General features: G+C 48.8%; 1 protein-coding gene across 4 annotated transcripts in view; it reads left to right on the top strand.

The window, feature by feature from the left end:
* The window catches only part of fus (epithelial splicing regulatory protein fusilli), a 196,649-nt gene that overhangs the window by 9,652 nt on the left and 166,997 nt on the right, over positions 1-20,000 (top strand). For 3 of the 4 annotated variants that reach the window (XM_070135007.1, XM_070135003.1, XM_070135004.1), the window contains exon 2: positions 10,911-11,054. In XM_070135007.1, coding sequence (XP_069991108.1) covers positions 10,911-11,054 — 144 coding nt within the window. Of the gene's footprint in view, positions 1-9,346; positions 9,386-10,910; positions 11,055-20,000 lie in introns of those variants that run through there. The other variant, XM_070135009.1, reaches the window with a different exon arrangement.

Raw genomic sequence — 20,000 nt, 5'->3', positions numbered from 1 at the left:
CTTCCCCTCACTCCCTTCCCCTTCCCCTCACTCCCTTCCTCTTCCCCTCACTCCCTTCCCCTTCCCCTCACTCCCTTCCCCTTCCCCTCGCAATGCCACTCGCTGTCCTTCCGGCGTCGGCTGAGTCGTGTGTCAGCCCGGCAGTCAGCAGCGGCCGACCCTCGGTGACGTGGCGCGACCCCCGCTGACGGCGCTCTTAAAAACGCTCCTTCGCTTCCGTCGCCGCTGTTCTTATTTTGCGTCTCGGTGGGGGGAGGGGGAGGGGGGCGAGGGAGGGAGGGAGGGGGGGGGGAGGGGAGGGTTGAGGAGGAGGAAGAGGGAGAGGTGAGGATCAGGAAGAGGGAGAGGAGGGATGGAGGGCGGAGGGTTGAGGAAGAGGGAGAGGAGGGAGGAGTGAGGGACGGTTGAGGAGAGTGGAAGAGGGATGAGGGTGGAGGGTTGAGAGGAAGAGGGACCTCTCCCTCTTCCTCCTTACCCCTCTCCTCCTTCCTTCCCTCCTTCCCCTTACCTCATTACCCTCTCCCCTTCCTCCCCACTCCCTCCCTTTTCCTCTCTCCTCCTTTCTCATCGACCTCCTCCCCCTTCCCCTTTGATCTTCATGTCGGGAACTTCCCCTGTCCGCGGCTCCCGAGCGATAAGGCGAGGCGGAGCGCCGCTGCCGCCCGGCCGTCGACGCCTTCCGCGATACCATCTGGGGGCTATTCGTGGCCGTCGCCGCCGCCGAGCCGATGCACTCACGATGCACGGAGGGAGGGAGGGAGGGAGAGAGGGAGAGAGGGAGAGAGGGAGGAAAGGAGTTAATGAGGGAGGGAGAGAGGGAGGAAAGGAGTTAATGAAGGAGGGAGGGAGGGAGGGAGGGAGGGAGGAAAGGAGTTAATGAGGGAGGGAGGGAGGGAGGGAGTGAGTTAATGAAGGAGGGAGGGTGGGAAGGAGAGTAGGTGAGTGAGTGAGGGAGGGAGGAAAGGAGTTAATGATGGAGGGAGGGATTAGGTGAGTGAGTTAATGAAGGAGGGAGGGAGGGAAGGAGAGTAGGTGGGGGGAGGGAGGGAGGGGAGGAGGGAGGAAAGGATTTACTAAGAGAGGGAGGGGATTAGGTGAGGTAGGGAAGGAGGGAGGAGGGAGGGAGGGAATAAGTGAGGGAAGGAGGGAGTTAATGAGGGATTGAGGGAGGAAATGAGTTAGGGAAGGAAGGAGTAGGTTAGTGAGGGAGGGAACGAGTGAGTGGTGAGTGTACGAAAGAGTGTGAATGGGCGAGTGAGGGAGTGAATGAAATAATGAATGAGTGGATGGGTGAGTGAGTAATAGCTGAAAACGCTCTTGGGGTGGGAATGGTATGAGAATGAGAAGTTGGAAATAAAGATTTTTTGTTTTGTTTGTTTGTTTTTCTTTTTTAGATCTGAATTGAATGGAAACAGATAATAATGATTGACATTTGGAGTATTTCAGAGATGAGAATTGAATTTCAAAAACAGAATAAATATGAGAAGAAAGATGTTGAAAAAAAATGTATATAAATAGAACGAAGATTGGAGTGGGAAATATGAGCGAGCTATAAAAGAAATGTATTGTGAAGGTGTAAGGAAAGATAAGTATTGAATTGTGAAATACAACGGTTTGACTTCTGTAATTTTGATTTTTGAAGTATGTTTATCTAGAGCGGTTAATTTTTCTATGCTTTTCTGTAGGTAGATTTTCCTTCATCGTGTATGCATTTTTTTTTTTTTTTATTTCTTTATTTTATTTATTATTTTTTGTCTTTAAACTGAAATCGTTCTTATTCTTTTTATATCGGCGAATATCATGAAGAAGTACATGCATTCATCTGACCGTATTACAAGTAGGCCTCAATCGTGCGTAAATTTTATAACTTTCATGCTAGGAGTCACGACGCCGGTCATTTTCCTCTGGCCGATCGGGGGGAAAAAAAGCCTGACGAAATCTTAAAAAAAGAAAAAAAAAAATGGAGGCTTTCTGAAGGTCGTTTCCATGACTGTCATGCGCTTCTTTCTCCTGTCGGGTCGGTCGGTCGGTCGGTCGGTCGGTGTTCATGAACCGCCGGGCCGTCGTCGCTCCCGTAGCAACGCAGCATCCAGCACTTAGTGATTCTCTCCGTCTCCTGACCTTGGCGAGAAGGAGTCCATTATCATTTCATCCGAGGCGCCATTCTTCGACAGCTCGGTTACCGCAGGCTTTCCTGACCGGCGTGCGAGAGAGAGAGAGAAGAAGAGAGAGGGAGAGAGCGAAGAGAGTGGGAGGGAGAGGAAGAGAGTGGGAGGGAGGGAGAGAGAGAGAGAGAGAGAGAGACCTATAGATATACAAGTAGATACGAAATGACACTCATGTATTCCCACATAATAGATAGATACACCCACGTATTCCCTCACAATAGATAGGCACGGAACGACACCCACGTATTCCCTCACAATGGGTCTAGTTGGCAACCCGAGCCGGGGAGCTGACGGACGGGGGCGTAGTACAAGTCAGCCGTGGCCGAAAATGCCTCCAGGATATTTTGAAACGCGATTTGGGGCCGATGAACCTCGTCACGCCTGCCTTTGAAGCGACGGGGAGATTCTCGAATAACAATAACATTAGTAACAATAACGATGAGAAAGGGAGAAAGGTGTTTGGATGCGCGAGGGCGAAATTTACGTGTTTTGTTTTTTTTTCCGTGTTTTTTTGTATGTGTAGGCGTATGTGGTGAAATGTTTTGGGGGAGGGGAGGGGGTGTTTCTGTATCCCTTTTTTAAAATCCTCTCCCCCTCCTCCTTCCTCTCTTAATCACCTTTTTCTCTCTTACCTGTCTCTTCGTGAAGAGACGGAATGCATCATGCTTCGTGTGATTTTTTATTATTTTATTTTATTCTTTTAATCATTTTTGCCTGTATGTGTGGTGTATCTCTCCCTCCTCCCCTCCCTCTTCCTCCTCCTCTCCCTCTTCCTCCTCCGCTCCCTCTTCCTCCTCCTCTCCCTCTTCCTCCTCCTCTCCCTCTTCCTCCTTGTCTCCTTCTTTCTCCTCCTCTCCCTCTTCCCTCCTCCTCTCCTTCCTCCTCCTCTCCCTCTTCCTCCCTCCTCTCCCTCTTCCTCCTCCTCTTTTTCTTCTCCTCCTCTCCCTCTTCCTCCTCCTCCCTCCTTCCTCCTCCTCTCCTCTTCTTCCTCCTCCCTCCTCCCCTCTTCCTCCTCCTATACTCTTCTTCCTCTCTCCTCTTCTTCCTCCTCCTCTTCTCTTCATCCTCCTTCCTCCTCCTCTCCCTTCTCCTCCTCTCCTTCCTCCTCCTCTCCCTCTTCGTCCTCCTCTCCCTTTCCTCCTCCTCCTCCCTCTCTTCCTCCTCCTCTCTCCCTCTCTTCCTCCTCCTCCTCCTCCTCCTCCTCCTCCTCCTCCTTTCCCTACCCCTCTTCCTTTCCCCCTTCTCTTTCTCCCTGTTGTTTATAATGTATAAAGTGTATCTCTATCTTAAATTTATATAAGCACGGTAGTTAGACATACTTTATAATTAGGTAGAAGTACAGCGTGGTACATACTTTTCGACTGTTTGTTCAGCTGGATAGTTTATATGGATAGGCCTATATTACCACTACATTGTTTTCTAAGCAATTTCAAGTATTGGGTATCGTCAGCATAGTACTTGTAGATTCATTTTTGTTATTATGTAAGTCAGACAGAGCATATCAGTGTATGTTTCTATATTCATCGTTATATGCATATTTTTCCAAAGTGTGTGTGTGTGTGTGTGTGTGTGTGTGTGTGTGTGTGTGTGTGTGTGTGTGTGTGTGAGTGTGTGTGTGTGTGTGTGTGTGTGTGTGTGTGTGTGTGTGTGTGTTTGTATGTATGTATGTATGTATAATGTATGTATGTATATTTATATGTATGTATATTTATATGTATGTATATTTATATGTATGTATATATGTATGTATATATGTATATTTATATGTATATTTATATGTATGTTTGTTTGTTTTCGTGCACTCGTGATTTCTCTCCCACCCACCTACCGTAAAACTTGTAAATCCAGATCAAGATTTAACGGGAAATTCAAATCAATTGGATGATATTTTTGCACTTTCGTTTATTTTTACACCTGTCATGTACCGGTATTTGATAATGAGCTGCTTTGTGATTTCTCTTTTGTTTTTTATGCCTTATTTTTGTTTTTTGTCACGTCGAGACATTTAGCTAATCTTTGCGAAGTTATTTATTGATAGAGTTGTTTGTCTCAGGATTTGTGATCTTAGTTTCCGTTATGTGTACTTGTTTATTTGTTTATTGATGTTCATTAGTTGCGCTATTATTTTGAGGTATTTCTCGTTGTCACCTTTCCTTCTCTCGTGGGTCTTCTCGCCCTTTCCACCTCCCCTTCCTTCTTTTTCTCTTCTTATCTCCTCTGACACCTGGCCCCTACCCCTGTGCCCCTTCCCTATTAAATACTGTCCCTTCCTCCGTTTCCCCCCTCTCTTTCCCTCCCTTTGCCCCCTAACTTCTCTTCCACTTCCTTGCCCCTAACCTTTCCTTTCCCTTTCCCTTGCCCCTAACCTTTCCTTCCTCTTCCTTGCCCCTAACCTTTCCCTTCTCTTCCTTTCCCCTGTCGTCTCCTCCTCTCCCTTGCCTCTACCCACTTCCTCCCCTTGTCCTCTGTCCACCCCCTTCCTTTGACCCCCCTTTCCCACTTCTCTCCTCCTTGCCTTCTATTTTGTCCTCCTTCCCACCTTGGCTCCCTTCTTCTCTCTCTTCCTTGCTCCACTCAGTTCCCCTCCCCTCTTCAATCTGCTCCTTCCTTCCTTCCCCCTTGCAAACCTGCCCTCTCCACCTCCTTTTCTATCCTTCCCTCCTCACCCCTTACCCCCTGGGATGCCCCCTCCCCCTCCCTCACCCCTTACCCTCCTCTCTCCTCGCCCCCTCCCTTCCTTTAGTGTGTGAAAGAAGGCGATCCTTCACGTAAAGCGGTGGCGGGGGAGGGGGGAGGGGGGAGGGGGGAGGGGTGGGAGAAGGTAGAGGGGGTCCATTTTTTTTCTTACTCCTCGCACTTGACATTTCGGTTTTCTTCAGACCTTCCTTCGACTTCGCCTCGCCTTCTGTCAGTCCGTCGGTCCGTCTGTCTGTCGAGCTGTCGGTCGTTCGGTCGAGTCAGAGCGATCGGGTGAGGGGTGGGGGCGTAGGGGGGGGAGGAGGAGTAGTTTGATCAGTTTTTAATGTGTGGATGTGTGTGTGTGTTTGTGTATGTTTGTGGATTCATTTCTGTGTTTCGTGTATTCACTCGTACGGATGTTTATTGTCTTTGTTAGATTTCTTTCATTTTAGGTAGAATAACGTGTTAGATTTCTATGAGTATGGTTAGAATGACGTGTTAGATTTCAATGATTATAGTTATGATAACGTACTAGATTATATTAAAGTTAGAATAACCAGTGTGCGTTTGTGTCTGTTTGTGTGTGTACGGATGGCAATAATTGTTAACAAGTGCTGCTCGATCATTTATTTTTATCATTCACTTTTTTGTAGGCTGATTCACCCAGACGTAGACCGTGGATGACGTATGATGAAATCGTCTTAACATCTTTACCTGTTTGCCTTTTAATGTTCGAAAGTAGATGAAGTCAGATCTTTGAAGGTGACTTTTAATGACCTCCAGATGGGGAGGGGGTGGTAGGGAGGGAGCGGGGAGGGGAAGAGGGACGGGGAGAAGGAGGGGAGATTAACTAAGAGAAAATGATGAAGGGGAAGGGAGGAAGAGGAGGAGGATAAAGAAAGGGGGTGAAGAGGAGGAAAAGATGGAGAGGGAGCAAGAAAGTGAAAGGGAGGAAGTAGGAAAGGGGAACTGGAGGAAGATCTTCCGAAAAAATAGCTGGAGGAGTAGTAAGGAAAAGAGGGGGAAGAGGAAGAAAGGGAGAGGAGTAGGAGGAGGTGAGGGAGAACACGCCAGGGGTACAAAAAAAATGCGAAAGTAAATATTTCATACGAGACCCTCGGCTGAGAGGCAAGATGAGGAGGAGGAGAGGGAGGGGGAGGAGATGAAGTGAGGTGAGGGGGTCTGAGGTAGCGGTCCTACAGGGTAGAAGGATGGCGGAGAGGGAAAAAATGAGATTGAAGAGTGTGTGTGTGTGCGTGTGTGTAGCCCGTCCTACGCAGTGACTTCAACACCCCGGTTGAGTTCTGCGTCGCTTCGTAGGACCCTTTGCCCTGCGTCGTGTGTAGGCCTATGGGTGTATTCAGTGCTTCGACCGGGCCTGTATGTGTACTTAGTGCGGCGTCTTGGCCGATATGTGTATTTGTGGATGCTGATGATGTTTGATTGTGGTACTTCATGCGGTCTTATTTAAAGGTTTCTTTGGATAAGCGGGTTAGCGAGGAAAATAGTGGATTACAGAGGGATTAAGGAAATTGGAATGAAGGGTGTAGAGAAATATTTAGCATGAGAGAGAGAGAGAGAGGAGAGGAGAGGAGAGAAAGAGAGAAGCAGTGTGTGTACGTTTGTGTGAAAGAGTGTGAGTGAGCGAGCGAGTGAGAGGATAAAACCGAGAATGAGATAGCGGGAGGGACGGGGCGAGAGTGAGGTGCAGAAGTGGGCGTAGGCGTCTGTCTGCCGAAGCGGGTCTGGAAGGTGGCGTTGGGGAGAGGAGGAGGAGGAGGGGAAGGGGGAGTGGGAGGGAGAAAGAGGGGGTAGACCTTGGTGCTTGTAGCCCTGGGCTCCTTTCTCTCCTCACCCTCCTCCTCCTCCTCCTCCTGCCGCCCACAGTTTCAGCTCTCTGGTCCAGCATCCTCTTCTCCGCCTTTTAGGATTTTTCTGTATTTTTACGTAGGCCTATCACTTAGACATTTTTTCTGTTTTCAGGGATTCTCTCAATGTTTTATTTTCGCTTTTTTGTACTTTTTGAATTTCTTACTCTTGCCTTTGGTAGCATTAGGCTTTGGTGTTCCCCTGCTCTTCGGTTCATTTAAATCTCGCTTATACTGTCACTACCTACCTCTCATCCCTTTCTTCTCCCTTTCTTCTCCCTCCCTCCTTCTATCCCTCTTCCTTTCCCTTTCCCCTCTCTCCCTTCCTCTATCCTTGCTCCTACCTCCCTTCCACATTTTTCTTCCCTCCCTCCTCTACCACTTCCTTCTTTTCTCTTTTTCCCTCCTTCCCTCTCTCTCCCCCTCCCTCCCCTCCATTTTCTCCCCTTCCCCTTTCTTTTTCTCCTCCCTCTTCTTCCGTTCCCTTCTTTCTCCTCCTCCCACCCTGCGCACACACGTACCCAGCGCCTGTTCCTTTTCTTTATCATGAAATATTTCCATTAACTTCATTCCCGCTGTCACTTCTCATAGAAAAATCGGCATATATAAAGATGGGTGTCGCACCTCGTATGCAGATGAGGCCCTGATCCTCTCGTAAGGGAATTTCGTCTTAAAATGTTTTATTTTATTTATTATTATTATTATATATATATATATTTTTTTTTACTTTGTTTAGTTTTTAGTATTCGTATTTTTGTTCTGATTCTAAATTCTTCTACTGCTTTTACTACTTCTGTTTCTGATACCTCCTCCTCCTCATCCTCCTCCCCTCTTTTCCTTCTTTTTCTCCTACCTCCGCTCTCTTTTTCTTCTACGTCGTCTCTCTTCTTCTTTTTCTTCTTCTAGCTCCTCCTCCTCCCTCTGCTTCTTCTTCTTCTACCTTCTCTTTCTTTTTATTCTACCTCTTCCCTTTCTTCTTTATCTACCACCTCTCCTTTTGGTTTCCTCTCTCCATTCATTCCATTTCCATTTTTTTTCCATTTTCTTCTCTCTCTTCTTCTGGCTCCTCCTCCATCTCCCTCAGCTGATGGAATCTCCGCCCTGCAATTGCGCGCAGGGCTGTGGTCTTGCACGTTTATATAATTTTGCTCTTTTCACCTTTACAAACTTACCTAATACTGTTCATGTCACCGCCATCTGTGGGCAATACTGTGGTTTAGACTGACGTGGGTTTAATTAGCTTCGGATACTTTACTAATTAGAACAGGTTTGCTAATGACATTGCATGGTGTGTCAGGTTGTAGTTTGGACTTGTCTTTCTGTATATTTTTGTGTATTGTTGTGTATTGTTAGGTGTATGAACGTATATGCGCACACACGCACACCCAATCTCATTCTCATATTAACGTTCATGCTTGCACTTGTACCTACACTCACTCTTATACACACTCATCCACTCACTCACTTGTATACACACACACTCATCCACTCACTCACCTGTACACACACACTCATCCACTCACTCACCTGTACACACACACTCATCCACTCACTCACCTGTACACACACACTCATCCACTCACTCACCTGTACACACACACTCATCCACTCACTCACTTGTACACACACTCATCCACTCACTCACTTGTACACACACACTCATCCACTCACTCACTTGTACACACACACTCATCCACTCACTCACTTGTACACACACACTCATCTACTCACTCACTTGTACACACACACACACTCACTTGCTTGTACACACACACTCATCCACTCACTCACTTGTACACACACACTCATCCACTCACTCACTTGTACACACACACTCATCCACTCACTCACTTGTACACACACACACACTCACTTGCTTGTACACACACACTCATCCACTCACTCACTTGTACACACACACTCATCCACTCACTCACTTGTACACACACTCATCCACTCACTCACTTGTACACACACACACACTCACTTGCTTGTACACACTCACTCACTCACTCACTCACTCACTTGTACACACACACACACTCACTTGCTTGTACACACTCACTCACTCACTCACTCACTCACTTGTACACTCACGCATTCACTCACTCGTACACACTCACTCACCCACAGTACACACACACTAGTACACACATACACACACACTAGTGCACACATACACACACACTAGTGCACACATACACACACACTAGTGCACACACACTCGTACACACATACACACTCGTACACACATACACACTCGTACACGCACACATCTCGTATACACACACTCACTCATGCACACACACTCACTCGTGCACACACACTCACTCGTGCACACTCACTCACTCGTACGCACACTCACTCGTACACACACACTCAATCGTACACACACACTCACTCGTGCACACACTCACTCGTGCACACACACTCACTCGTGCACACACACTCACTCGTGCACACACACTCACTCGTGCACACACACTCACTCGTACACACTCACGCACTGTATTTGCAGTCGTTGTAGATGTTTCCGAGTTACGTATGTTATGCTTCAGGCCACACATAGGCCTATAACTTCTTAGTGCATTAACAAAGTGTTTTTCTCGCGCTTCTGTTGCCTGCAGCCACCACCCTGGCCATGCACCAGTGTTGCATGACATCCCAAAGGTGAGAAAACATCTTCTGAGTCGAGTGTTTGCTTCTGTCACTCATAGCGTTGGCTTCTTGTTTTTTCCCTCGGGGCGCCTGCACTCCCACGCTATTTTTGTGACCTCTCGGAGAGAACGTTATGGTGATGGTGTTTTTTTTTTCTTGTATATAATGTTTTAAGAGCGTTTATACGGCTGTGCTGTTTTGATACGCAAGCTCACATGCTCACTGGTCACTCACATTTACACGTTTACACACGCTTTCACGTACGCACACACTCACTCTCACTCTCACTCTCACTCTCACTCTCACTCACACTCACACACTCACTCACACTGTCATGCTCACTCACAATCACTCATACACACACTCACTCACTCACTCGCACAGTCAGTCACTCACACTCACAGTCACTCACTCTACCTCACACAGTCACTCACACACTCACTCACACTTGCACACTCACTCACACTTGCACACACAACCTACTGACTCACTCGCCATACACTTGCAAACTTAATCCCACGCTGAAAAAGATCGTGAAAAAGATCGTGTTGAGGCGGGAATTGGAATACTATAAATGAGACTGGAATGCAAGGCGTCTTTGCACGAGGAAATGGTTAACCTGGATGGCTTTGAGGATGGCCTTATTTGGCAGTGTGTGTGCCTTGCTTATTTTGTAGGACTTGTGATTGATTTTGGCATGTCATTATGGCGCGATGCTGTTCGTGTTGTGTTATTTGCTTATGTCTAGTCATTGTTCTATTTCGATTTTTTTTCTCTTTTTTCTTTTTCTCTCTTTTCTCTCTCTCTCTCTCTCTCTCTCTCTCTCTCTCTCTCTCTCTCTCTCTCTCTCTCTCTCTCTCTCTCTTTCTCTTTCTCTTTCTCTTTTCTCTTCTTCTTTCTCTTCTCTTTCTCTTTCTCTTTCTCTTTCTCTCTTTCTCTCTTCTTCTCTCCTCTTCCCTCTTTCTCTCATCTTCTCTCTTTCTCTCTTCCTCTTCTTTCTTTCTCTCTTCCTCTTCTCTCTTTCTCTCTTCTTCCTCTCTCTTTCTCTCTCTCTCTCTCTCTCTCTCTCTCTCTCTCTCTCTCTCTCTCTCTCTCTCCTCTCTCTCTCTCTCTCTCTCTCTTTCTTCTCTCTCTCTTTCTCTCTTTCTCTCTTTCTCTCTCTCTCTCTCTCTCTCTCTCTCTCTCTCTCTCTCTCTCTCTCTCATCTCTCTCTCTCCTCTCTCTCTCTCTCTCTCTCTCTCTTTCTCTCTTTCTCTCTTCTCTCTTCTCTCCTCTCTCTCTCTCTCTCTCTCTCTCTCTCTCTCTCTCTCTCTCTTTTTCCCTCTCCCTCTCCCTCTCCCTCTCCCTCTCCCTCCCTCCCTCCCTCCTCCCTCCCTCCCTCCCTCTCCCTCCCTCCCTCCTTCCCTCTCCCTCTCCCCCACCCAAAGATATCCACCCCCCCACTCTCACCCCACACACAAAAATCCCCCCAAAATCCCCCCCGCCTCCCGAACCAGCACTAACGGCGCCCCTTTCCCCTCTCTCTCTCCCCTCGCAGGTGGTCACGGAGCAGCAGTACATCGTGCGTCCTCTCTCGGGCGACATCAACGAGAACGTCCTGGGCGAGCAGTGCCGGGAGGAGTACGGGCTCACGGAGGACCAGGTCAAGAACGGCCAGCCCATCGAGAACGTGGTCGATTCGGTGAGTGTGAGGTTGTTGTTGTTGTTGTTGTTGTTGTTGTGTTTTTTGTATTCTTTGGGTTGGTTGGTTTTTATTTTTGTTTGTTTGTTTTTTTTTATATATTTTCATTGTTTTTTCTGTTTTTTTATTTTTTTCCTTTTTTATAGTCACTTTTTTATTTTCTTTCTTTTATTATATATTTTTCATTGTTTTTTCTGTTTTTTTTTATTTTTTCCTTTGTTTATAGCCACTTTTTATTTTCTTTCTTTTATTTTTTTCTTTGGTTTATTTTCTTTGATTATTATTATTGTTGTTTTATTTATCTTATTTGTTTTATTTTGTTTTTGTTTGTTATAGATTTGTCTGCTTGTTTTGGTTGTTTGTGTTTTTCTTGTTTGTTTATATATTGGTGGTTATTTTATTTTGTGTTTTTGTTTGGTTGGAGAGATTTAATGTTATGATTAATTATAGATATTGTTATCGTTGTTCTTATTTTATTTGTTATCTTTAGTTCCTATTTTATTTGTTATCTTTATTTCTTTTATTTGTTATCTTTATTTCTTATTTTATTTGTAATCATATGCTTCATTTCCCCTTTTCCATTTCTCTCTCCTCATCACGTTCTTCTTTTCCCTTTTTCATTCTCTCTCATTTATCATATTCTTCCTTACCGTCACGGCGAATATTCACGCGACGCGATCACCGAATCCGTCGCCAGCCACGTCTGCGTATTCGCGTGGGAAGAAATGCGGCGTCTTGTCATAAGGAAGTGTCATTGTCCTTGTCCTTGTCCTTGTCATAGTCATAGTCCCCTTAAAAGGACCGGTGATCCCTGGGGCGTGTGTAGCGGGGTGGGGAGGGGAGGGGGAAGGATGGGGATGAGGGATGGGTGGGGTGGGGTAGAGGGAAGAGTGGGGATGGGTTGGGTGGGGGGGAATGGGGAATGGAGGGGGAGGGGGAGGGGAAAGGGGGAAGTTTGGGGTAGGGGGTGTGGGTGTGGAGGAGTAGAGGGAAGAGTGGGGATGGGTTGAGTGGGGGGTGGAATGGGGAATGGAGGGGGAGGGGGAAGGTTGGGGTAGGGGGTGTGGGGTGTGGATGGGTAGAGGGAAGAGTGGGGATGGGTTGGGTGGGGGGGGAGGTGGAATGGGGAGTGGAGGGGGAAGGTTGGGGAAGGGTGTGAGCATGGGGGATATGGGGAGGGAAAGCAGGGAATGGTAGGGGGAGAAAGGCTGTATGGGAGATGGGGTGAGATGCGGGGGGCGGTGAGCTATGGGAAATGGGGTGGTCGGGAGGCGGGGCGAGAGGAGGGGGGGTTAATGGGCTTTTGGGGTTGTATTAGTGGGTGGGTGTGAAGAAGGGTTAATGTGAAAATAATGGAGATCGGTGCTGGTTAGGGATGAGACACGCAGTGAGGCATACTGTCACTCTTCCTCATACTCGAAAACAGATAAATAAATGATATATATGTTACATATATATATATATATATATATATATATATATATATATATATATATATATTATTATTATTATTATTATTATTATAATTCGATAGTAAGAAAAAAACAATAACAATTTAAGGAAATGGCGACACAGCGGGATCATGGGAATTAAAAATTAGATGATATTGCAAGTGCATTGAGCGGGAGGGAGTGGCGGAAGTAGAGTATGAGTCATTACGAAAGAGAGACATATATATTGTTTATTATTTATTGCTTGTTTGGCTTGGTTTGGCTTAGTTTGGCTTGGCTTGGTTTGGTTTGGTTTGGCTTATTGGCTTATTTGGCTTGGCTTGGTTTGCTGGTGGCTTGCTTGCTTGGCTGTGGTTTATTTGGCTTGCTTAGTTTGGTTTAATTTTACATGCAACATTATTTATAAAGAAAACATATCTTACATATATATATACATATATATATATACATATATATATATATATATATATATATATATATATATATATATATATATATATATATATATATAGGAGGGAGGGAGGGAGGGAGAGAGGGAGAGAGGGAGTGGGGGAGAGAGGAAAAACAGCGAGAGGCAGAATGACTGGGCATGTAAGGGAGAAGGATTACTGTATTAATAATTATATACCAGGGTAAATATCCCATAATTACCAGAATAAAATCATGGGAAAGGGAAAAATGTGTGTGTTTGTGTGTTTCTGCGCGTTTGTGTTTCTGTGTGTGTAAGCAAAATCGTGTGAGTAAATGCAGGAGCCCAAGTGAGTGCAGTTTCTATTCATTATTCTCTAAACTTTCGATTCTGCAATTCATTCCTACAAATATGACGGCTCTACCTTCCCCGCATTGTAAGGGTGCGTGGTAGAGGCGGCGGCGGCGGCGGCGGCGGCGGCGGTGCTGGCGTCGTGGTCCCTGCATCTTCCTCGGCCGCCTCTGGATCGTAGTTTCCCAGCGCTATTAAATCCCAGGAGAGGGAAAAAGGGGGGGGGAGGTGTAAGCTCGGTCTATCCCCGTCGGAGAGGCGGTTCTGCTGAGGCTGTTTTCGTTCCCGTGCGGGCTTCGGGCCGGCGCTTGATGAACACTTGGATTGTTTTGTGAACGAGATGAGTATCTGGGCGTCAGTATTTCTGTGGAATGGTTGCATGTTTATTTTCGTGGAAATTTAAGGACGTGGCAACCGAGGCGGCGCGCAGATGAGGCTGGGGCATAAGGTCTGAATCCATGGCCGACAGCGCGAGATTTTCGCCTCTACGGCGGCCGCCATAAGGGTAACACAAGACTCGGGCGAGCAGCCGTCGCCTACCGTAAGACGGACAATCTCGCAGGATAACACGTCGTTTTCGCCCTTAATGACGCGCAAACACGTTCCAGCTGTAATGTTTATGGTTTGAGGTTTTCCTTTCGTTTGCGTAAGTTCTTTGCTCATTCTGACGGTGCGGGACAAGGAGGATGTTTCGGGTTTTATATCGCTTTTGGGACAGCGATTGCCTTCGATGCAGCGGGGGAGACAGGCGGTTGCGGAGGTCGGAGGGAGGCCGATGAACTTGGAGAGGGAAAAGGCGGAGAGGAGGAGGGAGGGAGAGGGAAGAGTAAAGACCTAAGCATTCATAAATATGCAATATATTGATATAGTCATCGTACCAAATTTTCATCTCCTTGAATTCTGCGCACAAGTATCTCGCACTGAATTTTCGACGACATGTCTACCTTCTGAATGATCTGGACAGCACCGAGGTCTGCATACCAGCGGGTCTCGAAATTAGCATTTTACAGCGCCCCGTCGTGATTCCTTTCTGAGGAGTGTTGAAGTCTCCGGGAAATGGCTCGCTCGCCGGCCCGCTTCCCTCCCGCTCCCTGGCCCTCGCTTTACGCCTCGTGCCCCGGGACCTCACGAACGAGGGCGGACGCTGAGGGTCGGAAGGGAAACGGGAGAGAAACAGAGAGGGAGGATGAAGAGGGAAAAAGGGAGGGAGAGAGGGGGATATGGAAGGAGAGTGGAGGGAGAGGGAGAGAGGTGGAAAATGTAGTTGGTAGTTTTGCTGGATGGTTGGTAGGTGGGTAGGGAGGTAGGCTCGTTCGTAGTGGTCGTGGTCCAAGGTGTTCATCCGTACTGGTGCTGGCGGCTCGCTCCCCCGGCGCCGGCCCGACCCAGGGTGCGTCCGCGGCCCAGGAGGGAGCTCGCCGCGTGCCCTGCTCTCGTTCCCGGCTCGAGGCTGCTCGCACGTCGCCCCTCGGAGCCGTCCCCGAACGCCTGTCGGAACGGGAACTGTTGGGATGTATGTGACATAACAAATGTTACCTGGCTCGCGGGGCCCGTCCGTGCGCGCCCTGCCTGGCCGGTGGCTGCGGAGAGATGCCAGGAGGAAGTGGGAGGTTGCCTGCAGCGCCTCGCCCCGACCGCAGTTTCGGTGAGGTTGTCAGGCAGTCGGTGCAGTTGCTCTAAAAAGCTTAAATGGCGTCTACCCTTTTGCGAATGTTGTAATGTGGAATGAACGTAATAGGAACAAATTAGAGTTGATTGTTTTGCTGAATCTGGCAACTCTCGTCTACCATCTGCCGACATGTTGTCAGGGCTGCCAACTTGACCGATGATTCTGGTTCAGTTTTTTGCGGGTTTTTAAAAATCGTAATGCGCTAATGCTTTGGTTAGTGGTCGCTGTGACACTGCGTGCAGTTCTTTGAGGTTTGGGGTTTAGAGTAGTACGAGATGCAGATGCTTTGCTGCAAATGATACCGGAGCGTCATTAAGCAGGGCTGACCACCCACAGGAATCCCACAGGTAAACTCCTCTAAGATCCTTCTGTTGCCGCAAGCTTCCTGGCCGCTTGCCCTCCGCTACTGCCGGGTCCTCGGCTGGAGGATGACTGTCACCAAGGATCCCGGGATGACTGATGATCGGTCGCGAGGCGGTGTCTGCGGGCGCTGATGACTGGCGCGACCGAGTCGGCGACGACGGCGCTGCTCCCGGCCGTGGCGGGCGAGGAGCAGAGGCGACGGAGGAAGACATGGATGACGAGGACCATTTATTTTCGTTGCGTTGATGGCGTCGCGTTTTTATTTCCCTCCGCTGTTGAGGCAGACGATTTGAACAAGATTCAGAGCGTGGCACTGCGCCTTCGGGTTCGGGAGGGCGGTGCTGAGGCCTTGGCGACGCGGAGGTGGCGCTGACGGGCAGGATTCCCAACGCAGCGTCGAGATGCGGAGGGAGAGGCTTTCCTTCACGCGTCGCCGCTCGATCCACACCCTCCAGGTTTCCCCTTACTGGCCTCCTTTTGAAAAGCCCTCCCCTCTTCTCCCGCCCCCCTCCGGAACCCCCCCTCTTTCCTTACCCCTCCCAAGCGTCCCCTTGTGTCTCTATTCAACCCTCAGGTCTCTGCTATTGAGAGACCGGGAGTTCCCCTTGGCTGGGCCTGCCGCTCTGGCTGCCTCTGGCTCTCCTGTCTTCCCTCAATACCCTGGTCTGCCTCCCCTTTGCCCCTCTCCTCCTCTTCTTCTTTCCCCTCCTCCTCCCCCTTGGCTTTCCCCTCCTCCCCTTTAGCTCTCCTTTCCCTCCTCTTCCCTCCCTTCCCCTTTCCCCCTCTTCCTCTGTCTTTCCCCTCCTCCTCTTCCTATTCCCCTCCCTTCTTCCTATTTCCCTTCCTCCTTCTTCCTATCTCCCTCCTCCTCTTCCAATTTCCCCTCCTCTTCCTATTTCCCTTCCTCTTCCCCATCTCCCCTCCTTCTCCTTCCCTATTTCCTGCCTCCTCCTCCTTCCCTATTTCCTCTCCTCCTCCTCCTTCCCTATTTCCCCTCCTCCTTTCCCCAATCCGTCCTCGTCCCCTCCTTCCTTCTCTCTCCTACGCCGAGACTTCCTATAATGCTGGTCATGCAACCCGCACATGGGTCGTGGCGAAGGTGTGTGGATTTGGGATTCTATGTAGACGTGCTTTCCGTATGGTCCCCCCCTCCCCCTCCGCCTGCTCCTCCCCCCTGTTTACCTCTGCTTTCCCCCCCCTCCCCCTGCCTCCCCTCACCTTTCTTCTGCTTTCCGTTAGCAGGAGGGTGAAATAGTAGGCGGTCCATCTGCTTCGTGGGTTTTCAACATTTTTTTTTTCTATTTCCCCGTCCTTTGTTTCTAATGATTTGTCGACCGTTTGCGATTTATTTTTGTGGGTAGTTGCTTGGAAATGCGTAATTCGATGCTTTTTTTTTTTGCTGGGGGGCGGGGGGGGGGGGTGGGGGGGAGTGGGGCGGGGTGAGAACGCGTATTCTGTGTCGAGAGTTCTTCCCTTCCTTGCCACTCCGGAACCCCTGAGATTATCTTCGCCTCCCCTCTCGCTCCCCTCCGTCTCCTCCTTCCCCTCTTTCCCCTCTCTCCCATACCCCCATACCCTATACTCTTCCCTTCCCCCTCTGCCCCTCCTCTTCCCTCCTCCTCCCCCCCCGCGCTTTTTCATTGTATTGGTGGCTCCAGACTTACCCCTCTTTTCTCCCTCTCTCGCCCCCCCTTTCTCTCTCTGCTCTGCCTCTGTCACCCTCGCTTGCCTTTTCTCTCTCTTTTTGTTATTTTTCTTCTCTTTCTATTTTTGTCTTTCTTCTGTCATTCTCTCTCTCTCTCTCTCTCTCTCTCTCTCTCTCTCTCTCTCTCTCTCTCTCTCTCTCTCTCTCTCTCTCTCTCTCTCTCTCTCTCTCTCTCTCTCTCTCCCCTTCTTCTCTCCTCTTTTCTTTTTACTTCATTTCTCTTCTATTCCATTCTCGCCTCCCGTCTCCTCTGCCTTCCTCTCCTCTCCTCTCAGCCCCCAGCAGCCAGCACATTTTAGTCGTCCGTTCTTTTCGCTGTGCTCATTTCCTGCCCCAGGTTGTGTGGTGTGGATTTTTGTGTGGATTTTTGCCGAATTTCCCTCTTCCTCTTCTCTCCATTCCCCTTCTCCCTTCTCCCTTCTCCCTCCCACCTCCTCCCCCTCCCTTTCCCCTATGTCGGTTGATGGAGGGGCATGGAGGGGGGGCAGGGGGGGAATAGGAGATAGATTTTTGTCGTGGGATTCTCTTAACAGGCGACAATTTCTTACTGCGTGTGGCGTGTTTCGGATCCTCGTCCCTGCGCGGTCTTGAGACACGGCCCGCGTGTGGGAGGGGGGGAGGGGGTGTATGGAGAGGAGGGGGGGTGTTGCCATATATTGGTTGGAACGCCGGCTTGTTTTGCTTTTTTTTGTTGTTTTGCTTTTTTTTAATTTAGTTCTTGTCTGTTCTTGTCCGTGAGTTCCAAATAGGTGTCGTTCGGGGTTTTTAAAAGGCCGTAAAAAATAGATAAATAAAAACGGGAGATTGAATCCACCCATATACATCCACCGCGCTTCGTCGTATCGGGTCTCGAGCCTCGATTCTGCGTCACAGGCAAGAGGGAGGAGGAGGAGGAGGAGGAGGAGGAGGAGGAGGAGGAGGAGGAGGAGGAGGAGGAGGAGGAGAAGAAGAAGAAGAAGAAGAAGAAGGAGATGCGCGACGTTTTTATCTATCGTCATCATCTTCGGCGTGTTGTCTCCTGCCCCTCATGGCCAATTACCGAACGCTGGCCTCACCTTTTTTTCCCTCCCCCCCTCCCCCCCCCGGGCCAGGTAATCCCGTGGCTCACCCCCCCTACCTCCCTCTCCCTTCCTTCCCCCCCCCCTCCATGCCCGCCGTGCACCAGGCCTACTAATTTCACTTGTTTCGTATGTTTTGTTTGTTTCGTGTTTATGCGTGAAGGCGGTGTTGTGTGTATTTTTTCCTTATTTTATTTTTTTATTTTTTATTTTTTAGGGTGGGGGGTTGTGTGGAGGTGATGAAGGGAAGGGAAGGGAAGGGAGAAGAAGAGGGACGGAACGAGAAGTGATAGTAAGATGGAAAGAATGAGAATGAGGAAGAGAATGAGAATGCGAAATGCACGTCGACTGCACCAGCGGAACCCCTGTGTTCCGAGGGTCATCGTCGTGAACCTGGAAGACAGCTGGCAAATCGGACGAAGTCTTGACCACCGGCGACCCACGTGTTCTCTCTTCCGTTTGCATTTCTCTCTTTCTTTCTTCCCTCTCCCTCCCTCCCCTCCCCCTCCAAACCCCTCCTGTCCGTTTTTCCTTACCTCTCCGTCCCATAGAACCATCCAGCGTCTGCCTTCCTTCCTTCGTTCCTTCCAAGCTGGGCGTCTTTTTTTTCCTTCTCTCTCTCGTTTCTTTTTTATCGTGTTGTTCTTTTCGTGACTTCCGCTCTCGCGATACGGAGTTCCTTCACGACTTCGCAACAGTTGTTCCTGCGTAGATTTCTTGTGGTGTCGGGGACGGCTTCCTGTTTCTTATTCTCTCTCTCTCTCTCTCTCTCTCTCTCTCTCTCTCTCTCTCTCTCTCTCTCTCTCTCTCTCTCTCTCTCTCTCTCTCTCTCTCCCTCTCTCTCTCCCTCTTCTCCCTCTCTCTCTCTCTCTCTCTCCCTCTCTCTCTCTCTCTCTCTCTCTCTCTCTCTCTCTCTCTCTCTCTCTCTCTCTCTCTCTCTCTCTCTCTCTCTCTCTCTCTCTCTCTCCCTCTCTCCTCTCTCCCTCTCTCTCTCCCTATCTCTCTCTCCCTCTCTCCCCCTCTCCCTCTCTCTCCCTCTCTCTCTCTCTCTCTCTCTCTCCTCCTCTCTCTCTCTCTCTCCTCTCTCTCTCTCTCTCTCCTCTCTCTCTCTCTCTCCTCTCTCTCTCTCTCTCTCTCTCTCTCTCTCCCCCTCTCTTCCTCTCCTCCTCAGCCTCTCCCCTCTCTCTCCTTTTATATATATATATATATATATATATATATATATATATATATATATATGTATGCATTATCCTTTTCTTTATATTTCTTTCTTTTTCTTTTTCTCTTTCTCTCCCGCCCTTTCTTTCTCTGAATGGAAACGAGTTTGTCGTCGCTGCTCTTTAAAGCTCTCCTCGTGTGTCCCCTTTTCAGTTGTCTTTTCTTTCTTGAGACGTTGGAGAACAAGGAGAATCGTCACAGAGTTTGGCTTGAACCTAGTAAGTCCTGCCTGTCATGGGTTCATTAATAAGGTTCACACACAATTACCTTCGTACAATAGTTCGATGACGTTTCGTATATCTTGACGTCTTTCTCTTTATTGTTTTCGTTCTCTCTCTTCGCCGGGAAGAACATTTCCGTGCTAGATCTAGATGTAACACAATGCGAAGAACAGTGTTTGAGTGCGCGTGTGTTCCCAGGCTCCAGCCATTACCGCCATCTGTTCCATGCTCAGGGTTAATGGGACTCATGACTGCTCCTTGGAAGAATGTTTCCTTTTTTTCCCTGTTCTGTCATCAAATAACAATCTCGGGCGTGGCTTCGTCGGCTGCGAAGGAGGTCTCGGTTGCCCCGCGATCGTAGTGGATGGCGGGGAACGTCTCGCTGTTCCGGCTGAGACGTTCCAAGGCGGTGCGTTTGGCCGAGACGCTGGCCGACGGCAGATGTGCGGGACACCTGCTCGCCTCGGTTGTTACGCCGACGGTGTCCTGTCGGGGTCGAAC

Source organism: Penaeus vannamei, chromosome 20 (assembly GCF_042767895.1).
Source record: "Penaeus vannamei isolate JL-2024 chromosome 20, ASM4276789v1, whole genome shotgun sequence".
NCBI lineage: Eukaryota > Metazoa > Arthropoda > Malacostraca > Decapoda > Penaeidae > Penaeus > Penaeus vannamei.
The sequence above is the reverse complement of the archived record's forward strand: the minus strand, read 5'-3'. Positions and strand labels throughout refer to the sequence as shown.